The sequence below is a fragment of the Cyprinus carpio genome, chromosome A8 (genome assembly GCF_018340385.1).
Source record: "Cyprinus carpio isolate SPL01 chromosome A8, ASM1834038v1, whole genome shotgun sequence".
NCBI classification, from domain to species: Eukaryota; Metazoa; Chordata; class Actinopteri; order Cypriniformes; family Cyprinidae; genus Cyprinus; species Cyprinus carpio.
Genome location: NC_056579.1, coordinates 19,471,979 through 19,492,893, shown reverse-complemented (window position 1 = coordinate 19,492,893; position 20,915 = coordinate 19,471,979). Strand labels below are relative to the sequence as shown.

The 20,915-nt window shown below is 36.9% G+C and overlaps 1 protein-coding gene across 2 annotated transcripts in view; it reads left to right on the top strand.

Annotated features, from left to right (window-relative positions):
• Window positions 1-20,915, top strand: part of LOC109085979 (PDZ and LIM domain protein 2-like) — a 62,565-nt gene that overhangs the window by 26,337 nt on the left and 15,313 nt on the right. For both annotated transcript variants that reach the window (XM_042762651.1, XM_042762652.1), the window contains exons 4-6: window positions 3,063-3,126; window positions 4,705-4,853; window positions 5,951-6,023. In XM_042762651.1, coding sequence (XP_042618585.1) covers window positions 3,063-3,126; window positions 4,705-4,853; window positions 5,951-6,023 — 286 coding nt within the window. The remainder of the gene's footprint in view (window positions 1-3,062; window positions 3,127-4,704; window positions 4,854-5,950; window positions 6,024-20,915) is intronic.

The window sequence follows — 20,915 nt, the reverse complement described above, 5'->3', positions numbered from 1 at the left end:
CTTGGGGGTAGGGCTGGGCGATATATCTAACGATATGATCGTGCGCATCTAGTCAGTAAAGCCGGTTCCCTGATTAGCGCTAAATCTCCATCACCTGCTTTCAAATGGACCGGCATTTAATAGACAGAGCCGTAGATCACTGACAAGCTACGCTATATTGCGTTCATTATCGAAGGCGATACATCTGCGATAATGAACCCGATATTGCGTAGCTTGTCAGTGATCTACGGCTCTGTCTATTGCCGGTCCATTTGAAAGCAGGTGATGGCGATTTAGCACTAATCAGGGAACCGGCTTTACTGACTAGATGCGCATGATTATATTGTTAGATATATCGCCCAGCCCTACTTGGGGGTAGGGCTGTGCGATTAATCGAAATATACAGCATATACAGGGTGAACAATACCGGCCCAAGGATTGATCCCTGTGGAACTCCACAATTAAAAGGTATATAGGGGAGGACTGATGACCAATACGAACACTAATACATCTGTTGGTCAGGTAGAAACTGAACCACTGTAAGACTGTGCCACGCAGGCCCACAGATGTCTCCAAATGTGTCAACAGGACCTCATGATCAACCAAATCAAAAGCAGCACTCAGATCTAATATAACTAAAGCCATGGATTTTCCAGAATCAGTTTCTGTAAAGATATCACTTGAGACTCTTAAAAGGGTGGATTCAGTACTGTGCAATGCTTTGAAGCCAGACTGAAACATCTCATGAACAGAATTAACAGTCAAATAGGATTGTAATTGAGTCAATACAACTTTCTCAAGGATCTTTGAAATAAAGGGTAGATTAGAAATAGAACGAAAATTGGTAAAAAAAAAGGATCCAGGTTTGTTTTTTTAAGATAAGGCATCACCACAGCACATTTAAGACCGTTAGGGAAGGAACCAGTAGACAAACATTTGTCAATAACCAATAACAGATCAGGACAAACTGTGTCCATGATTTGTCTAAAGAAAAGAGATGGAATTACATCTTGAGGGCAGATAGTTAGTTTTAGGGGACCAACAATTCATTACATGAAATCAAATCAATAGGCTCAAATTCAGAACAGGTAGAAGAACATAATGGAACATCATGCAAAATGTATATTGAATTAAACAGTTGGGATCTTAATGTTGTGATCTTCTCAACAAAAAACTCAAAATTGTTACAAAGAGAAATAGAGGGCTCAAGAATAGAATGCACAGAGGGATTTAAGACTAGAGTTGATAGTAGAAAACAGAACTTGAGGTTCAATTATTTGTGATAAATCGTTTTTGTAAACCATTCAGAAACTGTTTGAAACGATCATCATTTTTGCAGCTACATTTGATGACAGAAATAACACACTCAGCTTTGAAACACTTTAGCAATGAAAATGAAAAACATTTTTTCCAACACAAGTTGAGAAACATAATGCCATAGTTGATCCCAAACAATACTGGGTGGATTCTAGACCCTAAATCATGTCAGTACTTGTGCAAAAAGCATCACGTGTTTCAAAGCCATTGAGCAACTGCTAATTTGTTAATTTACGCCCATTCTGATAGAGCTCCATGAACACGCAACCTGTTCTCGTTTTAATTTTCCATCTCAGCCCATCCAATGGGAAAAATAAGGTGCCAGAAGTTAAAGGATAACATAGATACGCTTGACCTCAGATTGTGCGTGTTTTGTGGAAGTTGTCTCTTGAATTTGTGTTTTTATTTTTATGTATATATCATATTATAATAAAATAAAATATATATATTATATAAGCACCAATGAATTTGGCTGAGACATTTGTAACTGCTGACACTATCCCTATCCAAAAAGTAGCATTTCTTAATTTACCGTCACATTAAAACAATGTGTCTGCATTTAGACGCTTCCAAAGCCATAGACAGAAGGAAATGTAAAGAATAAATCATAGGGAGTATGACATTATGAAATGGAGTGAAACAAAGTAAGAGAGAGAAAACATTTGCAAGCAGAAGCAGCAAAAGGTAGAGGGTGAGTATAATGAATGTGAACATGGCTTGTTTTTACTGGCAGTGATGGGAGGATTCTGTGCTTAAGCCTAGCAGTAAAACAGCTCATTAACAGCAGTGAAAAAGAGCTTATTTGGAAAGACTCATCCAATTCTCAGGCCTCCATCAACTCGCTGACTGTTTAAAGTGCTCTTAATGAAGTGTGTGTTTCAAAGATCTACAGTGAATTTAGTTTGAAGTGGAAATAGTTCAACAATTAAACCATTTTACATTTGTGGCCAGGGTGAATCCATTTCCTTAATTGGTGAGCTTTTTCTTTTCCTATACAAATGAAAGACTACAAGCACAGTGGGTGTTTATATAACAGAATATCCAAGAAATAAGATAATAATAGATTCCCGACGAGATCTTGGCTTCCTGAGGAATAAGGAAAGCTAGTTTGACTGGGGTATCGTGAAGACATAGAGTACCGGCTCTGAATCAGGCCCTTGTGTGGCATTCCTTCCTCATGAAGCTATAAAGAGCTTTCTGTACCAAACATATGCCAGGGATTAATTTTAAGATAAATAAACGTTTTCAGACATGTGGTGCTTCCTGGTCAGGGGTTCTGCTGATGTATTTAAACAAGACTGCGTTGTCTTTTCTCTGCCAGATTTCATCAATTTACATTAACGCTCGGTCAGCCTTCTGCATTTTGTTAAATGTATTGCTGTCCACAGTTCCAGCAGAGGAAATAAATGGCAGTATTGAGGGGATTGCAGTCTGGATCTTTCTGCTTGTGTCAGATTTACTCTTGAGTTTCATAATAATTTGAGGATTATTTTAATTAATTATTTTCTTTTGAAGGAAGTTTTAAGTTTATCCAGCTACCTTATCAAATCAACATACTGTACTGTATCTGACGTCTAAAACCTGCTTGTGTCTCCTGGTTTCTGCCAAGTTTTTGCAGAAACTAACTTATAAACCCAAGCTCAAAGAAAGAGACCCAAATAAACAGTGCAGTTTTGAGGAAGTTTTTAATAATGCATTTGTTTAGTTTGTTAATATGCATTCTAAAATAAAATGCCTTGGACTAATGTTTGTCTCTTTCCACACAGACCTGCTCCTCCCACTCCTGGTCAGACCAATGGAATCACAGAGCAACTGGTCGGCCGCTTCCAGGTCAGAAAAAAAAAAAGAAGCAAGTATTATAGGGAAAGTTCACCCAAAAAAATAAATATTGTCATTGACTCACCCTCATGTAATTCCAACATGACTTAACTTCTTCTGTGCAACATAAAAGAAGTTATTTTGAGATTTATTTATTTTTATTTTTTGGTCCATACAATGGAAGTCAGTGGGGACCAAAGCAGTTTGGTTTCTCTCCAACATTCTCTGCAGAAAAAAGTATGTTATACAGGTTTGAAGTGACTCAAAGGTGAATGATGACAAAGTCTTTTTTGGGTGAACTGTCCTTTTAACTGCAGATGTTGCTAAATGTGCTTCTGATCAATAGCTGAAAGAATTATATAAAAGTATTTTTAATTTATCTAAGTATAATTGTTCTTTAGGCACAGATTTCATATGGATTTGTTAGTTATATACCTATATGTTTGTTTCCCTTAATTCTGAATGTTTGTTTACGTCCTTGTCTTACTGTATATTATATGTTGCATTATAGAATATTTTACAATAGATATCAACAGTTTGGTGTCAAAAGTGTAAATATATTTGCAGTATAAATAATAGTAATGATTGATATTTGATCAAATCAGCATATTAGAATGATTTCTAAAGGATCATGTGACACTGAAGACTGGAGTTATGATGCTGAAAATTCAGCTTTGATTACAGAAATAAATTAGATTTTAAAATAGAAAGCAGTAATTTTCACTTGTAATAATATTTCACTATATTACTGTTTTACTATATTTCTGACCAAATAAATGCAGCCTTTTACAATAAAGTAGAAGCATATCCTTATTTACAAAATGTTGCTGCAAGAAGCAACAAAACGCAGTATATCGCTGTTGCAAGCCTGTGGTGAGTATGCTGCCCTACTGTTCTGCTGGCCCGAGCCTTAGTGTTCAGTTCTCTTCTCAGATTTGCAGTAGAGCACACCTGGTATCCATTAAGAGAAGATGAACATCTATCTGCTTATCAGAGATTTATAGTTTGTCAGGCTGAGCTCAAATAAGACATTTGAGTCTGTATTTCCCACTTTTTCATTTTCTTTACGACAATAATTCTGCATGTCTTTATCCATGGCATGTGAAAGGAACTTGGGAGTGTTATAAATCAGACGGAGTTCCTGCCTTTTAATTGCTAAAGGGACTGCTGACGGGTCTCTGTTGTAACAGATACTATGATTGGAAGGATTGTGAGCCCCACAGGTCTCGTAGTCCTTCCATAAAACCGTGTGAGAACTTGTGAAGAAGGCACACATGAGAGTTTAAACCACATCTTAAGTTAAGTAAAAAAAAAAAAAAAAAAAAAAAAAAAAAAAAAAAATATATAATTATATAAAATATATAAAAATATATATATATATATATATATATATATATATATTTACATCTAATGAGAGATTTTTTCATGAGTCTTAAATAAAAAAAAAAAATCACTTAAAATTAAACATAAAAAAAAATCAAACTCAAGTATCTGTTATTGAATTTTTCCCCACTCTGGTTGTGCAGGAGGCTGGTGGTAAGTAAAAATAACCCCCCTCTTGAAAAATTTTTCCCCACTCTGGTTGTGCAGGAGGCTGTGCAGGTGAGTCGAGATGAGAACCAGAACTACAGAGAGTACACCATCTCCAGCCCAGCCTCTCTGTCACCTGGCCCGTATTCACCTGAGCTGCCATCCAGCCCTGACTACAAAGGGGGCAGAATCACACCCACCAGTAAGAGGTACGTCTGCACAACTTTACTGCTCTGTTGAGGTTTGCTGCTGTCAGATTGATGCAAGGACATGGATTATTTTTGTACAATGGGCTTGCCTGCTGGCAATGCTTTGAGCAAACACTGCATTTACATAATTGTACATTATAGGATTAACACTCTATGATTTGTTTTTGAAGAGGTGGTATTTGATTATATTGTTAAAAAGCTACAGTTAACCCAAAAATTAACATTCTGTCATTTGGTAATTTGGTATTGTTTTAAAAAAAAAAAAATCTAATGTGACTAGTGAGCTATATACTGTAAGATAATCTCATACATTATTGAAAAATACAGATAATGTATACTACTGTTAACATTTGGAATCTGTAAGATTAAATTTTTTGAAAATGTTTTTTAGAGAATCACCCTCGTGCACACAGATAAATTTATTTGGTCAGTAAAAACAATTACAGTAAAAACAGTAATATTATGAAATGTTAATAGAATGTAAAATGAATGTTTTTCTATGTAAGTATATTTAAATGTTCTTTTATTTCCTGTGCTGCAAAACTAAATTTATCATCATTACTCCAGTCTTCAGTGTCACATGCTCCTTCAGAATCCTTTATAATATCCTGATTTGCTGCTCAAGAAACATTTCTTATGATGAAAACAGTTGTCCTGCTTCATATTTTTTTTATTTATTTGAAATGGAAGTCTTTTAGTCTTTTGTAAAATTATTATTGTATTAACTGTCTCTCATGATCAATTTAATGTGTCCTTGCTGAATAAGTGTTATTATTCTTAAAAATAAAATCTTAACTCACTGGACTTTTAAATGGTAGTGTATTTTAGGTAACTGCCTGTGGCTCATGATTTACGTCTTTTCATCTTGACATATCTGTATAGTTTATGTTTGCCTCTGTTAAGTGTTTTGGTACATTTCTACTTGCCATGTGAATCTATAAAAAAAAAAAAAATAAACCTCAAACTCTAAGGTTCAAATTCATGTAACCACAACCCATTTCATATCAGTAGTTTGCTTCAAAACTGGTTTGAATTCAACATAAATTCAGAAATGTCCCAAGGCACTTATTAAAGCGAAATATTTCTTTATTTTTCAGCCTCCAGCTTCATTCTTGGTCCTCAGAGGAGAAGAACATACAGAGTCACAGACTGTCCCGGCCCCTCTCTCAGGTAGAGTCACTAAATAAATAAATCTATAAAAATCCTCCACGGAATGGTTTGACAGGGGTTCTTTTGTGTTGATGTATGACCTATTGAAACAGACGTCAGGGCGGCACATTCTGAAGAGCCCGTTCTTGTTTTAAATGGCAAGTAGCCTTTACACACATGAGATCTGGAGCGCTGATTGCTGGACGTCTTTTGTTGTGAAAACCAGAGGGTTCTACTTCTCCCGGTTTCAATTAGTCATGAAAAAGACAATAACACCATTTCCTAACCAGATGTCAGTTTATGCGCCTCAGTTTTTTGAGTGAACATTGCCAAAATTTGTCCACAAATAATGCTACCATTAATCAAAAACTAAATGCAAAACCTATGCTAACTGAAAGAAAACAAGCCAGTAGCATTTATAATTAAGGCTGATGGGATGTTCTCATTCTGAAAACAATTTTTTGGACAAAAATGTGCATATGCCCATACAAACAAGATGACTTGTCAATATCTTTGGTATGTTTTTTAGAAAGATAAATTGTGAATGTATATGACTGCTTAAAGTTTTTTTTTTTTCAGTTTGTGTTCAGTTTTTATTCTCCATGTGAATCAGTACTGAACATATTACAGGTTGTCAAAACTGAGCAAGTGGAGTTGGAGAGATGAGGTCTGGTAAGTCTCAATATTGATGGGATCTGCAGCGGAACATTGATGTTAGTTCCGCGTAATGCATCTGAGAAGATTCTATATGTGTTCATGTTCCTAGTACTTGCTACATTGCGTCTTCTCACGGAAGAGGATTGCTTTGCTCTGCTTCTGAAATGTGGCTCATAAATCCCTTTAGTCTCTGCCTCTATATGACTTCATGAAAAAAGCAAGTTCTCAGTGGCATAAATTAACCCTGATACCGCTTCACAACGAGCTTCAGGATCGCACTTTCAGGAAATTAGATTATGATTTCCATCCGATATTATACCGTTCGCAATAAAAGGGTTAGCATTTCCAATATTTTCATAGTGGGCGGTGATTACATAAACTTTGAAAAAGGTCATCTCGTCATGCTGATGTTCATGGGAGCACAACCTGGAAATGGTTAATTTAGAACATTATTGAAACCGTACGGTTGACCTTTCTTGTAGCTTCTTTTAACCTGGGGTTTATTACAAGATCTTCATTATTGTATGAGTTATATAATTATTAGTGTTGCTCCGAGTTGTACATTACTCTACAGCTTCTGTAGCTTCTTGGGGGATAAAAAACTGGAGAATGGGCAATAATCTGAAGGAAAAGTGCTCCAGAGGCTGTCCCAAAAGCTAAAATTGAGCAAATGAAGTTGTGGGAAGTTATTGCGAGATATGTCAGTTATTTAATAACGGGCTCAGTCTCTCAGAAGTTTCTACGAGGCAGATGTCAGAACAGGAAAAAACAGGCAGGACCTTTGATGGCTGAAGACATTCCAGTCATTTTATCAGTGCTGTGGATGTTAAATAAACACACATTCATGACACAGCTTATTAAACTCAATAACATCCCAATTCCCCTGTCGGAAATGCTCGGCCCTTTTAAAGACCAGCGTTTGAACGAAGCTCATGGGAGGTCTGGGAGAAGTCAGCATCATGACAGTGACACTGAGCACTTGCCTTTGTCAACAAAAGAATCTCAATATAGATGTATTATGCTGTGAAAATGTCCATGCAAGACTAGGCGGGGAGAAAGAATGAGAGGAATAGTTCATCCAAAAATGATAATTCGGTAATTTCCTTGTCCTCACGCAGTTCAGAAGGAAAGATTATCTTGTTTGGACTTTTATAGCCCTGATAGCATGAATGTTTTCAAGACATCTAATCGATGGGAGTTTTCATCCGGATGCTAGTCGCTGTCACATATTAGAAAGACATTCAGCAGACGTTTGCAATATTTGTGCTATAGAATGTATGTGAATCAAATTTTCTTAAGATGTTTTTACACACAACACTTGAATCACAATAAAAGTAAAATTGTAATATGCCTTTTGTAAGCATTTCAAAGGAACACTGTAACAGCATAATAATAACAGTGTGGACTGACAAATCTGGTCTCGAAATAAGAAATGAAATATTCAATACAAAACCAAAAACAATTGTGTTAGTCCAGTCTGGTCCCGACTTTAGTACTGCAACATTAAATAAAAAAGGAAAAACAAGTCTTGTTTTGTTTTATTTTTTGTCTTGTTTGCTTTTTGTCTTTTGTTTTTTGTTTTGTAATGTTTTTTTCTCATCTTGTTTTTCTTCACCTTTTTTGGCTTGTTTTTGTTTTAGTCCTTTGTCTCTATTTTGTTTTTGTCTTCTTGTTTTGTTTAGTATTTTTTGTCTTGTGATGTGTTTTTTTTTGGGGGGTGGGGGGGGGCGGTTCTTGTCATGTGGTGTTTCGTAAAAAGTAACTTTGTTGGCAGTGTGGGCAAAACATTGATATGGAAACAAAAGGCTTTTTTTTTTTTATTTAGTAGTTTTTGCTTATTTTCTGTGTGATTGTCTTTTTTCCCCCTATTTTTCCTGAATATGAGATGTAAGTCTCTTCAGAGTTCAGACCACATTATATGACAAAATAATTGCAATATGATTTTTGTTGGCCCAATTGTGCAGCCCTAATCATATATTCTCTCACAGACATCCCACCAATGCACATGCGCATACAAGGAGAGTGTGGTGTAGACGGAGCCTTAGCCTCGCATAGCCAGACCTTCAGACTGATGGCTGAAGGTCTGGAATCTATGGCAGCTTTCATTGGCCAAGGCTCGCCCATGAGGCCATTTGATGTCAAACAACCAATCACAGTTAATTTTGTTCAGCGTCATGTTTCGGGGCGTGGAAATGTCACCACAATAACAGACCGGTGTGTAAAACTAGGGCTGTGACGGTCGCAGTGACAGCCGTGTCACTGCAGTGGTCGGTTGCCACCGCGGTTTTCTACTGTTACGGGAAATAGTGCACGTGACGTCATGCACTCTATGCACACTTGTTTTGTATACAAGATTAATAACAGTAATAGTTGCAAATTGTTTTATTTAGACTGTAAGTCTATGGTAATTTACAAATTACTTCAAACCCATACACATGCGTTTCCTTTAGACTGGCAGGTTTGAGTGCAGGAAAATACAGTTTATGCATTCAGAAAATTGATTTTGTGTTGAGCGATGGACGTTGTTGGGAAACCAAATAATACATTGCCGATCTGGAGTCATCTCCATTTATGTCACCCATCCGCATTTGTACAAGTGTCTTCAAGTTCCTGTAATTGCAAACGCTTGGCTGGTCAGGTTTGGAGGGTGAGGCTTTCTCCAGACTGTCCAAATACAAACGAGAGACCGATAAATGAAAGATGTCAACAAGAAATGTGCCAACGATTCCTATTTCAAAGAGAGCGTGTGCGGACAAGGAGTTAATGCGCACGCTTAAAGCAGGATTTATACTTTCACATGGCTTCGCGAGCCTCCACAGATTGCGCGCGGACCTACCCAAACAGACAAGGCTTCGCAACAGGTTTGTCAGTGCCTCATAAATAGGACGAACTAGTTTACTGTCGAGGATTTGTCATGTCGTGCCGCATCCAGTGTAACATCGCTTGCATCCGGTAGACAGGGTGTATTTAACTTTCTTATTTAGGCTCTTTTAGGCTTTCTTGTTTAACTGTATAATTTCTTTGATATTTATTTTAGTGTTTTGCAGGCTGCGTATTTACTGATGGAAGTGCTAAAATAAACATGCATGTTTGTTAATAGATGATTGGGCCTCATTTATTATTTCAAATACGTAAAAACCAAGTAAAACTCTCTGACATATTTTAAAGATTCTATGCCGCAAACTTTAAATATTTCACATACTTTTGAAAACCCAGCGCTTAGTTGATCCTGCTAAGCGCTTGTCATCACAGTTCAAATAACGACGTCTTTCTTCTTTTGTGAGGGGGTTTAGCATCACGGCATCTTTGTTTCCAGGCGAAATGTTAAAGAACATGACACACATCTCCCGGAAATCCTTTATAATTCAACCAATCTGATGACGACTTCGACACTCCTGAAGTGTTTCCATTTTTGTGTCCCATATGCATCAGACATTTAGCCAACCGTCCGTGGGCGTGACGTCTGATGCTGAGACTAATGGAGCCTTAACCATCATGTTCAACGCATGCCACTTTCAAAGTATGAAATATCTTCGCCATTATTTTGACCCACAGACATCCAACTTTGGGCCTTCCAATAAATCGAAGCCAACCACCCAGTGACACCAATCCAGTCCAAATTAGGCATCACCTTCTGTTCTCAATCTCTCTCTGCACAATCTAAACATATTTCTCATTCTTTATTCTTTCTCAGGTTCTCTCATAACATACTATGTTATGGGGTTCAGCGGCATCTGTTTTTTAGATTGTTTTAGACTGTTTTTGTGAAGTTAGCAATGGATTAGATACATAAGGGAAAGTTCCCTTATAAAGTTTAGATATATAAGGGAAAGGGAAAATTAAATGATGCTTAAAGGCAGGAACAAGGAAGCAGGCAATGAGGTGTAGCAGTAGGGTTGATTTGCTGCCACGTCTGTGGTCAGAAATGCTGGACACACAAACATGCACATAAACAGTCGGCTTGCTCTTTACTGTCAATGGCCTCAGAATCTTTTATGTTTGTCTGTTATGGGGGACTTTGGTGAAATTGTGGTGTTTGTTAGCTCCCAGGAGCCACTTTGGTGCCAGATAGGGTTAGGATCTTTCCCTCACATATTTCTACTTGAATTTTAAGATCCATTCAAGCTCTCTCCTCATTTTTCATCCTCAAACTGGAATCCCTTCAGTCCCGCTCCTTCCGCTCTTCTTCTTCAGGGAACACTTGCATTCTTTTACTCTTAGTTGTCTCCAGCACTTAACAGCATAATGTCTTGTTAAGGGTGTGTGTGTGTGTATGTGCGGTGCCTTTTCCAACAGCTTCCACACATTATTTTGGAATTGTGTGGCATGATTGCTAAAATGTTTGATTCTTTTTGTGTGGTTTGGCTGGTGAGGTTAATGGAAAGCAGAATGTGTTCTCAAAAATGAGTTTTCTTTCTCTGTACTTATAAGTACTTGCATGTTCCCAGAAGTCATCAGGTGTTGTTTGGATGGAGTTAAACCAATGCATCTGACACTGAAACCAAAGTTTGAACATTTATTTGTTGCAGTTACTTTAATGTACTTAAATACAGTAGCTTAGGTTTTGTTTTGGTTTGGTTTGGTTTGGTTTGTGTGTTTTGTTTTGTTTTGTTTTGACTTGCATAGTATTTTTTTCCATACTTTGGATGTCAAAGAGGACCACCAACTGTTTGGTTACCAACATTCTTCAAAATATTGGTAACCAAACAGTTGGTGGTCCTCTTTGACATCCATAGTATGGAAGAAAAACTATGTAAGTCACTGAGCCCCAGAAACTGTTTGGTTACCAACATTCTTCAAAATGTTGATGTCTTCATGTTCAACAGAAGAAAGAAACATACAGGTTTGAACAACTTGAGGGTGAGTAAATGACAGAATTGTCAGAATTTTCACCCAAGCTACTGTATTTAAATACAGTAAAATTATTGCATTTTAAATTCAAATTTACAGTAAATGCAATAAAACATTTATTTTAATGAATCATAAAAAGATAAACAGCTGTATTTGAGAGGATAGTTTTTCTACTGTGGGATTTAAATACATGAGGATGAGAAATGATGATTGATTTTTATTTTATTAATTTTTTTATTTTTATTTATTTGTTTTTTATTTATGTATTGTTTAAATTTTACTTTAAATTATTCATTTCAAATTTTGCAAAGTTTTCTCCAGGGGCCAGTTGCATAAACATAGTTAACACATTAAGACTGTGTCTTAAGAACTAGTTTGACTAACTAGCAGTAAAACAAGTGGTTATCAGTCTGTCTTTTCAGATTCAAATTCAGTCAATCTACAGTTTTATTTAACTGACTTAAAAAATTATGACCAGTCTTGCTGAAAGAAATTAGGTGTCTAACTTTTAAGAATAGTCTAAGCAGTTTATGCAATCAGCCACAGAAGTGGATGGAACTTCATGTTAAAATTCTGACAGTGTTTCTTGCAGCACTATTCAGTGGCAATGTAACACTGTTCTTATGACAACATATTGGTTCTGTCAGTATTTAATCATTATTATTTTTTATTATTATATACAATAAGAGTCAATTATTGGATTGCATTCATGTAGCCACTAATACAATTTCCTAAAAGCACTAAAAGAATGTTAATTGAACCATTAAGGAACTGAAATCACCAAGTTTACGGATCAAAATATATTGAACAATTTGAGTTATTGAAAATATAAAAAATTGGTAGATTTACTGATACTTATAACTGTAGAAATGTCATCTCAGTCTTATAAAATGGGTACTGTTAGATATTTTGGATTTCTCTGTATCGGGAAGTATTAAATTTTTCATGCTCCATTTCAGTTATTTTTAAATATACAGTAGATTACCTTTGCCACCATCTAATGCTTAAAGTTAATTTTTAGTTAACACTCATATCACCACTGTTAAATGTAATCTATAGCAAATTTCAGTGAATATCCATTCTTAATACTGTGCATTTATGATGTTGCCATGCCTGAATTCACTTTAAACAACTGAGCTACTGTCACTCTACTGAAAAACTTAGGATGGTAGCGTCTCTACTTTTTAGTTAGTTACTCCACAACACCGTCTGTCACATTCATACTCATGTATACACACATTTATACACCCGTTGTGCCTGGTGCAGGGGGTCTTTTTCCTCTAATGGTCCTCTGTGATCTTTGTAAAGTGTGGTTCAGGTAGAGGTATAATCTCTAAAGAGTGAGTTAAGAGAGGAAAAGATAGCAAGAATATCCATTAGTCCCGCTTCAGGGGGTGTAGGGTATCCTGGGAAAAGTGGCGTGTACAATAAGGGCTCTGATGCAGAGCATTCGAGGTGTGTGGTGTTGGTTTTCCCGCCCTTCTGAGGCACAGGCCCGTCCTTGTACAGCAGAGCCTGGTGGAGATGGGCTGAGGAGGGTTTATTCATCCCGCACGCTGTCTCTCATTTTTACTCTCTCTCTCTCTTTCCCGCTTTTGCCTTTTCATTTGGTCAGACACTCCACTCCTCCCGCGTCCTGGCAGCCGTACAGGCACAGAGACGGCCATTGTACCACTCTCCTCCTCTTCTCTCTCTTTTGCTCTCTTTCCCTCTTCGTCTTCTCCTTCGTTCTGTGAGAGGGTGATAGACGATGAGAAAGTGACATGAGGGAGACACATAAAAAAGGGTTGTAAGGATGGAGGAAGTCTGATCATGTTTCTGTTGAAAGACTGCACAAAGTGCTTTTAAATCCACTTCCTGTGCTAGCTGAAAAATGTTTTCCAGGAGCTTGAACATAATGGCTACAGCACTCTTAGGCCGGTTTTGTGTATTTATTTTGGCATCCATATTGCCAGGTTACAGTGTTCACACTGCCCTCATGAGCAGTGTGGCTGGAATTGGAGTTTTTGCTAAATAAACATTTATAAAACATATTAGTGAAGCCCGATAAATAAAGTTATTGTCTCCCAAAAGAAAGAATCGACTCTGAACAGCCTTAACGAGTCATCAGTAATTCGAATCCCACTTCCATGATGGCTACACATCACGGGCCAACACATTTGCATAATACTGTGTTTCCCATACATTGATTTATTTGTATGCTGGTGACACAATATCAAATCTGACCGTCTCAAATAGATTTTCCAAAAGTCATTAACTTTGTTGAATAAACATGGGGACTGCATGTTTCAAAATCAAAATGATTTGCGGGTGTTTTTATATGAATATATATTTTTGAAGGGAACCGACTGTATTCAGAAAAGCTTCAATGTCATTTTCTTTTCATCTTTCCTATAATAAAGTAGCATTTGTGAGTGCAGCGCGGCTTTGATTACAGCCGTTGTCGGGGAAAACAATGTTTCTGCTGCTCTGAAAGCGCCTCCTGCTGGCAGAGAATGAATTTGCATTTTCAATCAGACCAATGTGAAAATAGACTGATGTTTTTACACAGCAAACACGCAGAGCAGAGTTGTAAATGTGAGAGTAAGTCTATGGGAAACACTGTAATGCCCGCCTATGTTCTACGTTTGCTGGCCACAAACACTGTAGCTTTGTGTGGTTAACTTCACGTTGAGAAGATGCTGTGTCCCAAGCTGTCAAAGTAAATTAGTTTTATTTTCACTTCCAAAAGATATGGCTGCAAAGAATCAGTGGTTAATTTTTTTTTTTTACTCCACTGTACCACAGCAGTACAACCCCAATCTTTTTTGTGTTCCTGTCATTTTGCTGGTGACTGCTTCTCTAATCTCGGGGAGTTCAATGCGGGACCCACAAAACACTTGCTCTTGAAAGATGTCTCAGTACCCAGTTTATCTGGACCAGCTGGCTCCACTGAATCACAACCTGTATCATAAATAATAGATGTTTACATTTTCTATTGAGCGTTCAAAATACAGAACTATGGCAACAGGCATATTGTTTCCGACACCAATAGACCAATCACAACAGACTGGGCCATCTGACCAATCAGAGCAGAGTAGGCTTATGGAAAGGAGGGGCTTAGAGAAACTGGATCTTAGAACTGCTTCGAACGAATCGTCAGAGAATCATTGGAAAATGAGGTGATATTAAATGCATGAATTGAGGAAACGAAAGTGTTTTTGACCTTGCATGCATGTAAACCTATTGTAGGAGACTCCCAAAACATTATTAGGAACATTAAAAATGCCATAATATGGGCACTTTAAGCAGTTTATGTGGTTTCATGTAGTTTATCATTTATATGCAATGTTTTCATGCAAATTTTTGCATTTGTTTTCGCGTTTGTTTGTAACAGTTCTGAGTGGCCAACTCCTGATAACTGTTTTATCAAACGTTGAAGTCAAATTATTAACAGAAATTATTATAGTAAAAGTCTATAGAAATAACCTTTTCATATTTTTATTCATCCAGAGTTCTGTTGTGCCTCAAATGCTGTCATTATCTTGTTGCATGTAAATGTAGATAATCAATTGATCTGATTGAACTCAATCTGAAATAAATTCTTGAATTTAACTAAATTTAATTAAACCTGAAATAATCTGATCAACAGTGTAAATAATTAACTAATTAACACTTTATTCATACTGTTTTTTTTTTTTTAAATAAGATTTAAATAAGATGTTTACATATACACATTATATATTGCCTATTATACAGAATGTGCAGCTGTTTATCTATGTCTTAGAAACTGGTCAGTGTAGGATACTGGATATTTACAAAATATTTGCTAGAAAAGCACTTATATGACAGCTTTGTTTTTGGATGTCACCAAGGTATAAACAACATTATATTCACAGTAGCTCAGGTGACATTATTGCGCTGGCTTTCTCGGAATGCATGTAATATATAAATATACGACTTTGAAAGTTTAGGGTTCATATACTGTAAACACAACGTTCAGAATCTGAAATCTGATTAGATTAATTCAGATGTATTTATCAGTGTTAAAGCCCACACAAGCCTGCTTTTGTATAAAGCTGTTATTTTGCAAATGGTGAAATGAAGCTTTTTTTTCCACTCAACTGTGAAATGATTTGGTTCAGCACACTAGGTTTTGAAACATAGCAACAAAATTGACAAAGTTTGGTCAACTTGTGTAACAATTTTGGGTAAACCTGAAATCTTAAAATAACTGTGAGAACCGGCAGAGAATGCAGTTGTACGTAAAGAAATCAACTTTACTTTCTACTGTAGAATAGAGTCAGTGGCATAAACCTTGTAAACATTGGCAAATCTAGGGACTGGTTGTTGTTTGGAAGTGACCAAACCGATGATGATGACCACATTTGACCATATTTGTGTAAAATATGAATCCTATAATCAATAAAATGTTTGCTGGCACTGTATGTTGAGGACTTTCTACCATCTCTCCTACCAAATTTTTTCCTTATCCTCGCCGAGGGCTGTCATTTGGGAATATCCATGTTTATTGCACACGCACCATGAGGACAAGAACAGTGGGAGGAGAGAGGTGTGTTCAGTCTGTTAGGATATGCCCATGCTGATTGTGCTCATCTTGGGAGAGAGATGTGCAGCCAAACCTAAGAGTGGCTTTGGCAACGGATCACTCCTATTAGTGCCCGATCGCCCAGATGGGTTGCCCGTGACGACCGTTTTGTGGTTGCTGAGTGTTGCCATAGTGGCAAGCCTCATCCTGTTAAAGGGCTTAAAGGGATAGTTCACCCAAAAATGAAAATTTGATGTTTATCTGCTTACCCCCAGGGCATCCAAGATGTAGGTGACTGTTTCTTTCAGATATAAATAAGCAGTACAAGTACCTGTGCACGAACAGCGTTTAGGAAGATGCTCTGAAACTGCTTTCCAAGCTGCAAGCTAATTTAATGTGATTAAAAATGGATAAAGTTATGTTCAAAAATAGCTGCAATATAAGCTGTTGTATAAAGAAGAGCATTTGACTAACTTGACTGAAGTCATCTAATCACAATGTATTTTAAGTATAAATATTTATCAGTGATATTCTTAAAATATAAGCAGATTCTGCAATACTTGTGCTCTTAAAAATAAAGGTTCTTTATTGGCATTGATGGAATCATTAGGTTCTTTAAATATACTCTTTAAAAAAAAGCTTCCAAAAGGGAGTTTTCACAGCAATGAAGGACTGACGATTTAAGGTGATGACTAATGTGTATTGTGCATCTTTCAAATCTTTCGTTTTGCAAAACGTGTCTTTCTGTGGCCTAAATAATGTCTGTACACTTTATATAGAGAACTATAATATTATAGGTCATGCTTTCTCTTTCCACTTGCTCGGTTTTGTCAGACACCACACTTCAAACTCATCAACGCCACTTTAATTCTTAAAGTGAACTTTTGCCTGTTTGGTGATTAGATTAACAGTTTTGGACTGCTGTCTTGAACTGAACGCGATACATCCGGTTGTGCGATACCAGTGGGTTGGTCTAGTCAACTCACAGGTACGGCTCTGCGCCTTTCGTCCGGTGTGTGACCGCCTTCAGTGTACAGAACATTTTAATCTAAAGACCTTTTTTCTACTATAAAGAACCTTTAGTGGTTTAATGGATGCTAAAGGTTTTTCATGGGACCATAGATGCCAATAAACAATCTTACTTGCATCTAACTGCAGCTGTGGTGCTGCATTGACTTTATCAGTTGGTAATTGCCTCTTTCATTTAGAAGGGGGACTTATTTCACCATATTGCATGTTTGCTGAGGAGTGAGGGGAGCTTAAATGCATGTTTATAGTGCATTTCAACAATGCAGTTTTGATCTGGAGCAACTTAAATTCAGATGCGACTTTCATTCGCACCCTATTTTTTTTTTAAATATCAGAAGAATATTTAGAAAATTGGATGTTTATGTTCATATCACACTAATTTCCACTGTTAATGTCTTGTCTCTCATTTGTTTTCACTCACTGTGGTTTAGTGACAGAATACTGGCATGCTCCTTTTCTTTTATCCATCTCTTCTTCCCCCCTCTCAATAATTTGAGCTGGGTGGAGCGGCCCTGCTCTTATAAATGTGGGCTCCCCTCTATTTAGTGCTTGGTGATGGCAGACCATCCGCTGTGTTTGCGTGTGCATTCGTGTTTGTGCATGCTGGAGTTCATTCACTCGGGGGTGTGGCTCACTGGAGCGCTCGCTTGCGGTCTCTGCCTCAGAACACAAATAAAGGCTTGGCCCGCCCGCAGTGGACAATCGATCAGTTGCTGTTCCAGCCTCAAAACAAGTCTCTTTCCCGTCAGCTACCTCTCTGTCTTGGACTGCTCCTCGAGGACAATTTAAGAAGGTTTGCTCTTCCAGAGCACAGATTAAAATCGTTTTTGGCTTGGTTTGTCACCCACCCCCACCTCTCATCCTTTTTCTTGCATCCTCAGATGTTGCAGAGGGACAAGGTGCTATTTCAGGTTGGACTTTAAAAACAGGGGGGCTCTGTGTTGAACCCTGTGTTTAAAAGTCTGTTAGACACAACTATTCTGCTTTTGATAAATACTGTATAGAGGTTCACTAAATCAGAGTCTCCATGCTGGCCCATGGCAGTTTATCTTGAAAGACCCAAACCTGCCGGGGTTTGTGGTGTTGCTTTTGCCCGTGCAGAGATGAGGTCTGTTGTTGTTGTTGTTGTTGTATATATATATTTATATTATATATATATATATATATATATATATATATATATATATATATATATATATATATATATTATATATATATATATATATATATATATATATATATATATTTATTTTTTTTTTTTTTTTTTTTTTTTTTTTTAAAGAGCTGTTTTACAGAATAGAACTGAAAGGAGTGGCAACATTCCACAAGGTGTCAAGGTAACCAAGAAACTGTTTCTTACTCTGTCACATCATTTATTGTTCAACCTCAACAAAAATGGAAATTTAAAGAGGCACTTCACCAAAAAAAAAAAAAAAAAAGTAAAAATTAAAATCACTTACTGTCACTCACTCATGTTGTTTCAAACCTTTTTTTCTGTAAAACAAAAAGAAATATGTTCTATTTTAAATGGATGTTATATTTCTTTTTTTTTTCTTTTTCTTCTTAATCTATACAGTGGAAGTCAGTGGGGTTTAGTTTTGTTTGATCCCCAACAAATCTTAAAAAAAAATTTGTGGGAAAACTTCAGGCACTTTTTTGTGTCATTTATAAAGCCAAAATTTCTCATGATGGCTTACAGACAGTCATGCATTACATCATTTGTGGCATGAGAACAGTCCAAAATGTCAGTTCGCACCATCTGTGTCCAACAACACCATCTAAAACTCAGAAATTGTACATTTAACAAATCCAACACCTCCATCTACACACATGGTCAATAAAGAGACTTTGAAAGTCTTGTGCACTGAACTACACTAGAAAAAAATTGGCTTTGAAACAGTTTTCACTCAGAAATTGTACATTTCACAAATAATAATAAAAAAATGATTAAAAAAAGGCAAGTAACACATTATTAATTAAATGTGAAACTTTGAAGTAGAAAAACGCAAATAGTGTTTTCTTGTAAATAAAACAAAGATTATTGGAGAATGTTTTACAAAAATTAATTTTTTTACAGTGTTTAGGAACCCAGGGAACATAGAAAATAAAGTATACTCTGCCTTAATGAAGCTATAATTTTGTCTAATTATGCAGAAAGTTTGAGAAGTCTTATGATTTTATTCCAAAAATGTTTCAAATGTTTTTTCCACCACAGTATAAATTGCACTTATTGCACTTGAGATGTGGTGGAAATTACACGGTGCTCACTGTTTGAGAGCTCAAGCAGTTTTCTCAAGACAGTGACCGACCAGAACAGACCATCTTCAATCAGAATGACAGTAAATGAATATAATGACAAGAAACATCATCATTAACTCTTAATCAGAATGGAAGAAAACAAGGAACAAGGTTCAGGGCTCAGAAAAATATCTATGACGTTAACCCCTAAAGCCCACATGACAACATCCCTAGAAACAGTTACTATGACAGTGAATTTCTGAAGGAAAGAAAGTTAGAGAGACACAAACAGCAAAATAAATAGAAAGAAACAGAAGGCAGGCACAAAGAAAGTGCTACCGAGACCAGAAGCAGAGAACAGGAGACACAGTTCATCCAGGTGTTTCCTATCTAGCAGTGGTTTATAAAGCTCACTAATTACTCCATAAACTCCATCATCTCTGTCAGGCAGCAGGGCTGACGATCATTATCTCTATTAGCATGAGTGATACAGAGCCTTTCTCAGCCACTGGGCCAGACTTTGTGCATTAATTCAGTGACTCAGTGTTTTTCTTTAGTCGTTCCGTTCCCGTTCATCCTTCATGCTGCAGACCACACATCAGATCTTGCCTCTGTTTGGACGCATGCCCTCTTTTCATTTGGATAAAAGCATGGCTATGGACAATTACCATTTATATAATTCAAAATGTGTATTATTTCAACCTTCAGGACCATTTCAGGTTCCTCTGTTCTGAATGTACACGCGTTAATGCACATGTCATTACATTGAACTGACATTTAACATGCTTCAAGCTCCTATGACTTGCATGTGAAGTATTTCATACATGAAAGAGTCCTTAAGACAAGGAAAAATGGCTGGAAAAAAGATTAACTCCCCATTTAAGGACAGTCAAACATGGTAACTAGTTTTTGTCACTTATTTTCCTGCTTTCTGGGGTTCGATTCATATGTGAGAAGGGGGTTGGGGGCCGTAATAATCTTCATGATGAGGTCCACAGCTTTAACAAGGTTCTAATGAATGCCAGATGCCTAATGAGTTTGATTCCCGTCTTCAGTTGGACCACTTTAACACTCTTCATTAGAAGTGTGTGCTAGTATTGTCCAGCATGCTATGCACTCTGAGGCTTCTTTATTGGGTAGCGCTTCACCGTGTGCACAAGAACAACCTGAATACCTTGTGGCGTTCTCAGAGGAGTTGAAATTATGCCCTTGGCATTGTTCTCCTGTCGATTTTCCATATAACAGTTTCTGGCCACACAAAAGCAAACGTCTCTGTTCACCTCGTTTACAGCGTGATGCTTTAGTCTGCTGGCAGTATTTATTTCTGAACGTGTAAACTGTAAAACAAGCTTCACATTAGGGAAAAAACTTAGCTTTAAGATTGTTTTTGTTTCAAACCCTACACTTAATTCATCACTTTATGTTGAACGTGGTGTCAACCAGAGAAGTTCTGCCATATTTTATTCTGGGTAAAATTAGTCCTGCACAGACGCAGATCTGCACAGGGTCACTTTTCTTGTACCCCTCAACCTTTTTGACTCCAAGTTCCCCATAGTCCAAGACAATATTCAAAGACCCCCAAAGATATATCTGGTACTACTTCTGCTCAT